This window comes from Lutra lutra, chromosome 3, assembly GCF_902655055.1.
Source record: "Lutra lutra chromosome 3, mLutLut1.2, whole genome shotgun sequence".
NCBI lineage: Eukaryota > Metazoa > Chordata > Mammalia > Carnivora > Mustelidae > Lutra > Lutra lutra.
The window spans coordinates 4,506,541-4,518,658 of NC_062280.1; the positions used below are offsets into that span (position 1 = coordinate 4,506,541).

A 12,118-nucleotide genomic window follows, 5' to 3' on the forward strand; every position below is an offset into this window, starting at 1 on the left:
TCTTGGCCATGATTGTGCTCCACATTCTTAATTGGTCTCCTATCTGTTGTTAATCTTTTAAAGATCTTGTCAAACCTTTAAATAAAGGTCTGATTTAAATATTCCTTCTCCGAGGGACGCTGAGGTGGCTCAGTTGGTTAAATATTGTTTCTGTGAGAATGTTCTTGACTGTGTTGAAGACAATTGCTTTGAGGAACATCTAAATGAAGCAACAAGTCCTGCTAGATACTGTTGGTGGAATCAGAGCTTCTGATCTGAAGGGGGAGTCTTTGGGAGCCCTGAGGTTGGATGTGGTTCTGCCATTAACTGCCATGTTTCCTCATGTATTTTATTTGATGTTGACATCATGCTTACATTATTTTACACTACTTTCCCTCATTACGTCAGTGTCTTTGGCTCTCCAGGCCTTACTGGTCCATGAAATGGAACCTTTTGCTCCCTTAGGCATGTCTGGTCTGTCCTGGTCATGTGATTCTCTCTGAAGCCCTTCTCAGGCTGTGTAAGATGATGCCACTTCTTCGCAGATGCTTGGGCCCTGGTGGTGCATCTAAAAACATTCAGCAAGAATCAAGAAAAACACAAGGCTTCAGCCACGCAAGCTCTCTGACTCTTCTCCCCATTTCTGTTACCATCACAAAGTTAAGGATTCTTTAATGCCCTGCAGATACGTTTTATTGCTAAAACATGTAACTCTACCACTGCAATTTAAGTCTGAAAAACTACTTTTAAGCTGCAGGGCTCTGGGGGGTGGGGGATGGTGGCGTCAAGACTGCCTGGATTGGAACCCGAGGTCGGCAGGGCTCTGGCTCTGCGTCCGGGCATCTCACCAGCTGTGACATGGGGGAACAGTAAGCGGCCACCGCCGAGGAGGGGTGCGTGGCCTGTGTACCCGCAGCTCAAGCTACTGTTGCTTTCCTCTCCCTTCAGAGTAACAAATAAGCGCGGGAGCGTACTGAGTGTTTGCTGTTTCCCGGGCACTGGTTAGACGACGGTCTGCGGTCGTAGTTCCCAGGCCCGCGGCCTCTTCCCAGATGATGGGATCAGGACTGCGAAGCTCGATCGGTGTCCGGAAGGTCCCGCAGGACCGTCTGAGCCCAGATTTGCTTGTCAAGCGCCCGTTCCTCACGACGCGAGGTAAAGAGATGAAGAAAACCTATTTTTCCGGGTTGTCACGTTTCGGGGTTCCCGCTGCTGTTGCGTGACCGTGCGGTTGTGCAAGATTGTGCGGTTGTGTGTGACCGTGCGGTTGTGTGTGACTGCAGATGCGCGTGACCGTGCGGTTGTGTATGACTGCGGTTGCGCGTGACCGTGCGGTTGTGTATGACTGCGGTTGCGCGTGACTGTGCGGTTGTGCAGGACGGCGGTTGCGCGTGACCGTGCGGTTGTGCAGGACTGCGGTTGCGTGTGATCGTGCGGTTGTGTATGACTGCGGTTGCGTGTGACCGTGCAGATGCGCGTGACCGTGCGGTTGTGTAGGACTGCGGTTGCGCGTGACCGTGCGGTTGTGCAAGGACCGAGCCCGCGGAAGGGCGCCGAGGGGACGCACAGCGCACAGCAGTGCAGGGACCGTCTGAAGGGCCGGCGGTGCCCGTTCTGGAAAGTCACAACTGCGGAGACGGACGAGGGGGGCGCCGGGACCAGAAGGGCGGGAAGGACACGCGGTGACACGGACTTTCCGGGCCCTGAAGCTATGCGACACTGTACGGTGGACACAAGTCACCACACGCCTGTCCCAGCTCATGGACACACAACAGCCAGCGCGGGCCCGCGGTGACAGCGACGTGCCGGTGTCGCTTCAGCAGCCGCGACCGGCGGGCTCTGCGGGGCGGGCGCCGGGGGCGGGGTGTCGGGGAGCGTCCGTGCTCCCCCGAAGCTCCCCCGGGAACCTAACGCCGCCCTAAAACCGCCCACTGAAGAGACTGCGCGGAGGGGACGAGCGCGGGGAGGGAGGGACGGACGGGCGGGCGTGAGGAGGAGTCCGACTTCTCACCCGCCGAGTACGGGGAGGGCACGGCCAGGCCCGCGGGTCACAACGTCCCGGGGACCTTCGGGAACCCCTCACCGACCCTGGGACGGAACAGACGCGGCCGAGGCCCCGCCCCAGCCGAGGCCGAGGCCTCCCCTCAGCCCAGTCCCGGCCGCGAAGCGAGGACCCGCCCGTCGGCCGGCGCGTCCCTCCGCCCACAGCCGCACCGGCCTGCGCCTGGGCGCCCCTCTCTGAACGACCCACGGGCCCTACACACAGGAGCTGCCCCTTGTACCCGCGGGGACCACGGGCTAAAGCGCCCGGGGAGGGCCGAACTCCCAGCGAGAAAGGAGCAAGGACACCCCGCGCCGCTCGGCGACCGCCTGGAGCCGGCCAAAAGCCGCCGGGCACCGCGGACGCGGCTCAGCGACGGCGAAGGCGGGGCGGGCGGGGCGGGCGGGGCGGAGCCCTCATTGGACGGCTTCGGGGGGCGGGGCTCGAGCGCACAGCCCGCGAGGAGCGAGGGAGGCTGCGCGTGCGACGCCGGCCGGTTCCGGACCCTTCGCTTCCCTTCCTGCGGGCCGGGCGAGCCCGGCGACGGGCGTGCCGACGCCCGTGACGTCACAAGGGGCGGGGCTGCCGGGGTAGGGGTCCGGCCGGCGCTCGGGCGCGTGCGGCAGTCGCAGTTCGGGACGGAGCGTGCGCGGTTGCCGGGTCTCGGCGCCGGGTTCGCTGTCACAGTCTGTCCCTTCCCGAAGCCTGGGACTCACTGGACGCGCGCTCGCGCGTGTGTGTTGCGAGTGTGAGGGGACTCGGGCGGAGGCAAACCCTCGCTGCCTTTTTTGACCTTCCTTTTGTCCGAGGGGGGCCGTCCGGCTCAGGGTCGCTGCCGCCCCGCCGCAGCGCGCTTGGGTCCGGCCGCCTCTTCCTTTTCTTTGAAACTCGGGAGCCTTTTTCCCTTTTTCCGTCTCCGTTTTGGGCACTCAGTGCCTTCTGGGCTGGTGTCCCTGGTCCCCGACCGGCCGCTTCCTGCCCGTGCGCTCGCCGCCCCAGCCCAGGGTCTCCCCTGCGCCCCGCCCCGGCCCGGGAGGTGGGAGGCTTCGTCCCCCCCGCCCACCCGCGTCTCCGCAGCGGGAGCCGCACCTGCCTCGGTATGAACGGGGGCACCGACCCTCCTCTTTTCATAAAAGACATTAAGCCCGGACTGAAAAACTTAAATGTCGTCTTTATTGTGCTGGAGATAGGTAAGTGGGGTCCGCCGCCAACCCCGCTGCCCCGCGCGTGCTGGGGCAGGAGGGGAGGGCGCCACCGCCGCAAGCCCGGGGCTCCCCTTCTCCTCCTCTTAGAGGCCCCCACCCCTCCCCCCTTCCACGTGGCCCCGGTGCCTCCCCCACCCCGGGGCTCAGATCCGACCTGCGGCGAAATCCCGGGGCTCGACCTCTTGCCCCCCTGTCCACGGCGTGACGGTCCCGGAGGAGGAGTTCGAGCCTCCCTGAAGTCCTCGTTACCTAACAACCCCTCCCCCTTGCGATTTTAACTCTCCGCAGGACGCGTGACCAAAACCAAAGACGGCCATGAAGTGAGATCGTGCAAAGTGGCAGACAAAACGGGCAGCATCACTATTTCCGTGTGGGATGAAATCGGAGGTCTTATCCAGCCGGGGGACATTATTCGGTTGACCCGAGGGTAGGTGTGCGGGGGGGGGGGGGGGGGGTGTCCTTCCTAGGTGACAGCCTGCAATCACCGGCAGGGGACCCTGACAGGTGCTGGAGCCCCTGTCTGCTCGGTGGCCCTCCGCGCATTTTGGGGCCCCTTGGATGGTCATTTTGGGGAGTGGACAGCTTCGGGATAGAACACCCTCCCAGGAAAGCGGTCAGTTTCACCCCGGAATCTAGCCCACTTTCCCTCAGTGTACAGGTCAAGCAGATGGTTAAATACGTTTTTGGGATTACTGAGTGTGTTTTGTAGATTGGTAAAATTAGCATAAGTCCATCCTACTTACTTTTTTTTTGAATAAATTATTTAATACAGTTGTCAGCACTTTTCTAGCTTTTCTCCCTTTTTAGTGGCTTTTGAAATCCTGCCAGTATTTGTTTAGACAGGACATCAGATTGTAGTTGGACAGTTTAGCAGGTCTGCGGTATGTCAAGTTTGTACCGGAATGGAAAAGTTAAGGGAAGTTCACAGTATCTGGAAGGCACATTCTGGAAGATGACTTCCGGTGCCTGCTGCTGTGAGGTCCGCGGAGTGCACAACCAGAATGATACGCAGAAAAATGTTCGGCAGGAAGAAAAGTGTCAGATCACCCTGAACGCTGGAGGTTGGGTAGGCCCTTTGATAATACCTCCAGGCCTCAGAGCAGCTTCAGGAAGTGAGGCAGAGTGTCCTCAGAGAAGGAAGTGAGAGTCAGAGCATAGACATTTTATTCTCCTGCAGTGACTCATGACACTACTTGTGTCTTTAAACGTCCACATCTGTAGCTGACACACAAGAGAATTCCTGCCTAGGAGGGTGTGGTGCGGATTAGCATAATTAAGTTTTTCTGGCTGCCAGAATATTTCGCATCTATCTAATGTAGTGTAAACAGCATCTCATTTCAGATATCTCATTGTTTTGTAGTCAGTGGAAAATACATAGGTGTGTCCGTCAAAAAATTTGTGGAAAAACTAAAATCAAGTTCCATAGAGTATTTATAGAGTTTCAAGGAGGATAATTTAAAGGAAAATTTTTGTACACTATTGTACAATGTACACTATTGTACACTATTGTAAAATTTTGTACACTATTTTGTAACTTCAATGTGACCTTGAGGTTTTTACACTTCGGTAATTTCCTCATCTGTAAAATGGGAATAATTACATCTTACTTAAAAAATAACATGTCTGGACGAGTCTGGCCTATTGTAAGGCCCTTCAGTTCTAGTTGTATCTGTTGTTGACCTCATTCCTGAAACAAATACAAGTTAAATGTTTACTTGTTGAAACTGCAAATTTTTTCTCAGCATGTATTAACTTTTACATTACTAAGGTGAAATATTAGTGCACTGTTTTTCTTCTAAGTCGCTTTTTGTATAACATAAGAGTCTTTAGTGGATTACTCTTGCTAAAGAGGAATGTATAATGTGGAACTAACTAGTCTTTATTAATCTATGTTAAAAAATGAAATACAACTACTTAGTTAACAATATTTAATTATAATTTGTCATTTTTTTTTAAAGGTTTTATTTATTTGTCAGAGGGAGAGAGCTCACAAGCAGGGGGAGTGGCAGGCAGGGGGAGAAGCGGGCTCCCTGCTGAGCAAGGAGCCCTGTGCAGGCCTGGTTACTCCATCCTGGAACTCTGGGATCTTGACCTGAGCCAAAGGCAGATGCTAAACCCACTAAGCCACCCATGCGTCCCTATAATTTAACATTCTAGGTCCTAAAGTTACCATTGTAGTTTATAGAGAACCCCTGAAAACCAAATTTTAGACTGATTTTACAATGTTAATTTACATTTTTACTAGATTTTTGTGCAGGAATATTTAATGATGCTGTCTGCACTCTCAGAGTTGATCAGAGTAAATGATCTGTTCAGCTAAATTGATGCTAAAGATTGCAGGTTTGGAAAGGCAGATAGGTGAGATTTGTGATTGTTTTTTATGGCCCTTGATTAAATTTTACCAGATTTTCAATAGCTCGTGAATCCTCCTATGTTTTTTATAGAGAAAAAGGAAAAACTATTTTATTGAATAATCTGAGGAGACCAAGTAAATGTGTATAAAAGTACACACTTGGTGTTGATACTATATATGCTATGATTGAGAAATAATTTCTGCTTGAATTTCTTCAATTGAAAGTTCTTTTGTTCATTGAAGATGTGATCTTTGGAGTATAACAATGCTTGCTTTGCAACGAGACTTTCTGTTTTCTAGGGTTGGTTATACTTTAGATAATTAGGTCAAAATTTGGTAGTAGATTTCTCTTTGTGCTGTTCGTTTGTAAGTAACGAGTTAATCAAATTAGGCCAATTGATTTACTACCGTAGACAGAATTTGATCTCCACCTACACCCCGATACAAAAAAATACAGTATAAAGTTTCCCTTAAGTAGAAGGAAATACATGTATTTTTACAGAACAATGTTTCTTCCCTTTCCAGGTATGCATCCATGTGGAAAGGATGTTTGACGCTGTACACTGGAAGGGGTGGAGAACTTCAAAAAATTGGGGAGTAAGTATTCAAATGCATTTCCTATAAGTGAATAAATTACACGTAATGTCTACAGAGTAACTGGTAGGTATAAACTATAAAGGATAAACTTCTTGGCTTTTCTGTATTGGTAAACCGAATGCCTTCCATAGCTTCGCTGTAAAAACAACTTTGCGTAGGTGCCGGCTTAACAGCCGTCCTTGCTGTTGCCTGTGGGTGAGAAGGTTAGTTTTCCCTGGCAAAGAGCATGAAGTTGCACTTGAGATGAGCCCCAGTGGGGCCATTTCTGTGGAGTTTGGGAACACGTATCTTTTAGGTGTCACAGTGCAGTTTTAAATAGGTTCTGTCTTCTGGTGAAATGCCAAAGAAGAAGCTAGGTAAGAAGTTCGGTTTCAGGCCAACAGTTTAAATTTTCTTTTTTCATTTATGGGTGAATATGTACTCATGGTAAAAGGACTTGCAGGGATGACAATTGAAGTCCTGTATTTATCCACAGTCTAGGTACCGTACAGGCAGCCACAATGAGAGCTTCCATATACTCCTACCCTGGTAATCTCCACCCTGACTTGGAGGAACCATCCTCTCTAGGGGTGTAAAGGTAATTTAGCCTCCATATTAGCTTAGACATTTGGGATGTGTTCATAAAGTATTGTGTTGGCAATGGGCCAAATCATTAGTCCATTCTGTTTGTGGGATATTTGAAGACCTACAGAAGCCATGCACGGCACAAAAAAAAAAAAAAAAAAAAAAAGTTCTACACTGCAGGGATAAAATTGTTGGGAAAAGATAAGCAATCTTGCTAGCTTTTAAAGATCAGAAACTGGGAACACTTTGCTTTTGCGAGGAGAAAAACTATACTTATGTTTGTTTTAGAGCAGCATTAGAGCAACTTGTTGTGAAAGCTCTTAGCGTCAGTATCATCAGAAGACGTGGGGTTTTTCCTGACCTTCATGTATATGGAGAAAGAGGTCAGTTATGTGAAGAACCAGTGGAGGTCACTCCATTCTTCCTTGACTTGACTTTGTCAGGGTCAGTCTAGGATATACCAAAACTGATTTTAATTAATTTATGGGGTGAGGAGCTAAGTAAATACTTAGGTGTAATCTTCATATATGCCATAGTCCACTTACAAGAAGCAATCGAATAAACTGTTGTCTAATGGCCACATGTCTTTATCATGCCTGCAGAGTCCGCTCTTAACCTTGAATGATTATCTTTGCAGATTCACAGTGATTGGTCAAAAGCGGGACTGGATGGGAGTGTGTGAGTGGATCAGTGCAAATCCATCACCACTGCTGGAAAAACCGCTCTGGAACCCTAAACACGGTTCAGGGACATCAGTCTGTGCGGAAAAACAGCACAGAGAGTGTCTCTGTGTCCTTGGTCTTTGACATGATTTAGTTTTTGCAGTACAGAAGAACTAAAATAAAAAATAGAATGTTTTAAATATTGTGGACCACGGAGTATTTTAGAACACTTTGTTTTTTATGGAACATAGCATTTAGGAAGTTTTCGTTGTATAAATAGTTAACATGTTGCTTTTTAGTTAATTCATTTAACACCTAAATTCTTCATTCCTATAAGTTATGCATGTTATGCAAAGGTTGATTATTTTAGGAGTCATTTAACTTGTGCTTTATTTTCTTTCAGATTTTGTATGGTTTATTCAGAAGTGCCAAATTTCAGTGAACCCAACCCAGATTATCGAGGACAACAGAGCAGAGGGGTAATTAATCCAAATGTATAGTCTGTTTATATGATTAGACTAATTTTGACAGGGTACTATAATTCTCTGGCTAGGTGTGAAACCCTGTCCTACCCAGAAATAATGAGGACAGTTTTAAAAAGAATATAAAGTCATTTTCATTCTGTATATTTTGTGAGTATATATACATATATCTTTAGTGTTAAATATATGTGCCATTGAGCACTTCGAGCAGTAGGGAGGAATCTCAGGAAAACACAGTAAGATACAACAGAAGCTATAAAAGGTTTGGGAAACATTCCTGAATAGTAACATTGAATGGACTTGGATAAATCTTTTAAAAATTTGTTTAAAAAAAAAAACAACAAAAACAAAACTGAAGAATGGATATAACTTGTTATTATATTAATGTTTTTTCTTATAAATCTTCAATTGGTTAAATTAAAAACATATTTTTTAGGCACACAATGAGCAGAAGAATAATTCCATGAATAATAATATGGGTACAGGTACATTTGGACCAGTGGGTAAGATTTTTTTTTTTTCCATATTTGTGATCAGGTGTTAAGAAATTAAGCGAATGTATCTTATGAAAGATTAGAAGAAAACTGTCATTAGGTGTGCATTGACACTAAAAGGGAGCTGCTAGTCAACAGGGAATTCCCCAGTAAGTGATTTTCTAAATAGCAGATACTCTCTTAAGCTAACTTACTGAGCATATTCTTTTATTTTTAAAGAAACATTTTTGTACACATCTATTTTATTTATCTGTTTAAATCCCTTGTAGTTAACACAGTGTTTTATTAGTTTCACATATGCAGTGTAGCGGTTCAGCAATCCACAGATCAGTGCTCCCGGATGCGTGTGCTCTTGAGCCCCTTCACCTGTTTCACCCACCCTCACCCACCTCCCAGAGCACATTCTGTATTTCAACGGTGGCTGATAATAATAATAAGAAATCTGTTTTAGTGATGCGTAATAGGTTTTCCATTGATTTTTTTTTAACAAAATTTCTATGATCTGGTGATTATTTATAATAGATGGAAAAATATTGCTTTTTTTGGCCCACCAAAAGCCTTTTATCTTTAACAGCTCACCTTAAATTTTCACACGCGCTGATAGCTGCCGCTTTAAAAGATTGGCCTTTACCCCTCAAATACTCTCAGATGGCACGTTAATGGGTCTCTCAGCTGTGTCTTTTGAAGTTTTTATTATGGAGGAAAAGCTTTGGGATTGGAGTTTAGTCGGAAGGCTGAAGTTCTGTTTGACCCGGTGGGTGCGTGTTTGGGCACAGCTGGTAATGATCACATTGTGGGAAACGTTGCTGTCTTGTCCTTTGAAAAATTAGAATTACATTGTCCATTCTGAATTAATTAACCGTATTTGAACCTAATGCCAGTGTTCATACACCATTTTACCTTTTTCTTCTTTTTCCCTTACAATATTGGCGCAGGGCACTACTATGTTTTTCTTTACTAATTTCTCATTTTGTTCCCCAAACTGTTCTATTTCTTTCTCCATATTAATACAGCATCAAGTTAATATATTTACAGTAATTACATGTTTGTAATTGAGTCTTTCCCAGTAGTTTAAAAATAAAGGCATTTGTTTTCTTTAATACTACTTGTGAACATGTGTTAGAACTTCAAATAGGTGTGTTACTATATATCAGTGTCTGAAATGGTGATGAATTTTTATATTCTTTTTTAGGAAACGGGGTTCAATCTGGCCCAGAATCAAGGGGATGCCAGTTTTCATATGCTGGTAGAAGCAATGGCCGGGGACCTACAAATTCACAGCTACAAGGAACAGCTAATAATCAAACAGTCATGACCACAATAAGTAATGGCAGGGACCCTCGGCGAGCCTTTAAAAGATGACCTATGCTCAGTACTCACATGTAGTTTTTAAACTACGCACCCTACTTGAACACTTAACTGCACTTTTATTTGTCGTTAACTGTGAATACTGTGTCCTTTATCGGTTTTGGGTTTGTTAACAGCAGTGGATTGTCTTATAGCAAAACTGTTAAGCTGCTCAAGTCTCCTGTTGAAGACTTTGAAGAATGGCAAGACTCTGAGAAGCAGGGGCATTTATTTTTAGGGCAAAAAGATCAATGGTTATCCTCTACAAACACGCCCCCGTTCCGTGGGTGAGTTAAGACATCAGCATTATAGCCTCTATGAGTCTGTCTTCCATATACATTTCGTAATATTTAAAGTAAGGCTTAGTGGGAGATGTTCTCTTGTCTTAAATTCAGGTATTGCCAACTCAAGCAGTAACCACCTAAACCACCCCAAAAACTCAGTCAGTGGTAATAGCAGCTTTTGAGTGTTTGTGACTCCAGGAATGATTGACTTCTTCACTTGAGTGACTGCCAAGAGGGTTTTCCAAGGACTGAATCTTCTAAACTCTTTCTTGTTTTATTACCGAAAAGAATATATTCTTTATCAGAATTATGGAGTAAAATGGGAACTGTATTATAACAAGGAATTTTTATAAGAAAGCTGCATTTATTTTAGGGTAGTCCTATTAATACTTGTTGTCAACTTTGTGCATTACACTGAAGGGAAACTTAAAACCAAGGCCTTGAATATTTATTTTTTGAAACTACTATGTCAAATATTAAAGTATAATTTGAGGGAGTTAAAAAGTCATAATAAATACTGATCTAATTATTTTAAAAAACTGTGCTATGTAGATGAAGGCAATTCAAATTGAATTCATGTAGAAATACGCAGTCTTAAATTAGAGTGTCCTAGGAACTTGCAGAAACTCATCCTGGAGTGAAAATCCTAGGTACTTAACTTTTATTTGAAAAATGTGTGTGAGTATTGTCCAAGTTTCTGAACACAATTCACAAAGCCTTATCAGCCAAAGTTAAACGGCTCTCTCTAAGAAGTGCATACAGCTTTATTCAGAAATGTAAAGGTAGAATTTCTTTACGTGTTATAAATGACACCCAGTTCCCACTTTTTACCATAGAGTGCTTGGGTAACTGGTAAATTTTTCCTTTGTTAGAATTCAGTTCTTCCAAATTAGCCCCAATAAAACTTGCATTAATGTTAACGGACTTCCCTTATTTTCGCTCTTTCAATGATTTGCAATGGGGAGCCAGTAAATTTTACCGTAGTTGTAATGATTACTTCAACCCGGGAACTGCTTAGCTCTGTACTTATCGCCTTTTGTCCCTACCTTAAATAATCACAAAATAATTTAAGTAGACTCTGTTTTCTAAAAACGCCATAGCCTTTGAATATGAAAATTGGTACCGGAATATTTGTTTCTCCAATTCAGTGTGTCTTAACGAATTGCTGTACACACTGAGTGTGAGACACTGGGGAGATAAGGGGTTGGTGACGAGTCATCTCAAGGAGCTTATTCATGGTTCATAGTACTTTGGTAACTAGGGTTTATATATTCTAGAAGTTTTTCTTTTAGCCTTAACTCAGTGAATTTGGCTTTGTGACTAATATCTTTTTAAGATACAAGATAACATGTTGGAAGTAAAAATTTACTAAAAGTTAGCATATAAGTTTTTCTTTAAGTAGGGGTAGGAGCAATAATACTCAAGTTATTTGTGTGAATATGGTGTTAGAGATGATTTTAAAAGAATTTTGGAGTTTCAGAAAAGTAAACTATCAGGTGGGACAGCTGAGCTTCTAGTCCTGGCCCATTGTCTCCTCACCTATGATGTTGGACAAATTATTACACTTAAGACCTCTATAAGCCTTAAGTTCCACAAATATAAAAATAAGTAATAGTATCCCTTTAGAGAGTTACAGAAGATTTTCCACCTAAGTGATTAGGGTGATTTCTGGCATGTAATGGGCAGTCAAAATGTCATCTGATCATACCTCAAGAATAGAAGAAAATGCAGCGTTAGGTGTGGAAATACTGTTATCCTTTAACATGTTGAGATTAAATAGAGAACGATCTAAGCTGTTAATTTTGTAATTGACATTTGCCTCAATAATCTTCTTGTTCTGTGTTACCATTTATTAACAGATCTCTTTTTTCTTAAGGGAAGCCTCCAAAACCAAAGCAAAGGGAATTACAGTGCATAACGAATGTTTGCCCCACAGTCTGCTTGGACGGTTCTCAACAAGAAGAGGAAGAAAGTTTTCTACCTTCCTCTTCCCTGGTGCTTTCACCTGTGAATTTTTAAATGTCGAAACACCTACCAAAGACAAAACCACTTAGTTTAGAAATACACACCTACTAGAATTGGGCCCCATCTCATTTCTACAAAACAGTTC

The 12,118-nt window shown here is 44.9% G+C and overlaps 1 protein-coding gene across 1 annotated transcript; it reads left to right on the top strand.

Moving 5' to 3' along the window:
- The first annotated feature begins 2,650 nt into the window (after window positions 1-2,650).
- NABP1 (nucleic acid binding protein 1) lies at window positions 2,651-11,816 on the top strand. Its single transcript, XM_047720628.1, has 6 exons — window positions 2,651-3,210; window positions 3,514-3,652; window positions 6,104-6,175; window positions 7,805-7,880; window positions 8,320-8,386; window positions 9,570-11,816. Exons 1-6 carry the CDS (start codon window positions 3,120-3,122, stop codon window positions 9,737-9,739), a joined length of 615 nt encoding a protein of 204 aa, XP_047576584.1. The 5' UTR covers window positions 2,651-3,119; the 3' UTR covers window positions 9,740-11,816.
- The last annotated feature ends 302 nt before the right edge of the window (window positions 11,817-12,118 follow it).

Excerpts from the sequence above, each read along its gene's own strand:
- NABP1 (XM_047720628.1), top strand. The coding sequence starts at position 3,120 with ATGAACGGGGGCACCGACCCTCCTCTTTTCATAAAAGACATTAAGCCC. Across the intron at positions 3,653-6,103 it reads ATTATTCGGTTGACCCGAGG|GTATGCATCCATGTGGAAAG; the intron begins GTAGGTGTGCGG and ends TTCCCTTTCCAG. Across the intron at positions 7,881-8,319 it reads GAGGACAACAGAGCAGAGGG|GCACACAATGAGCAGAAGAA; the intron begins GTAATTAATCCA and ends CATATTTTTTAG.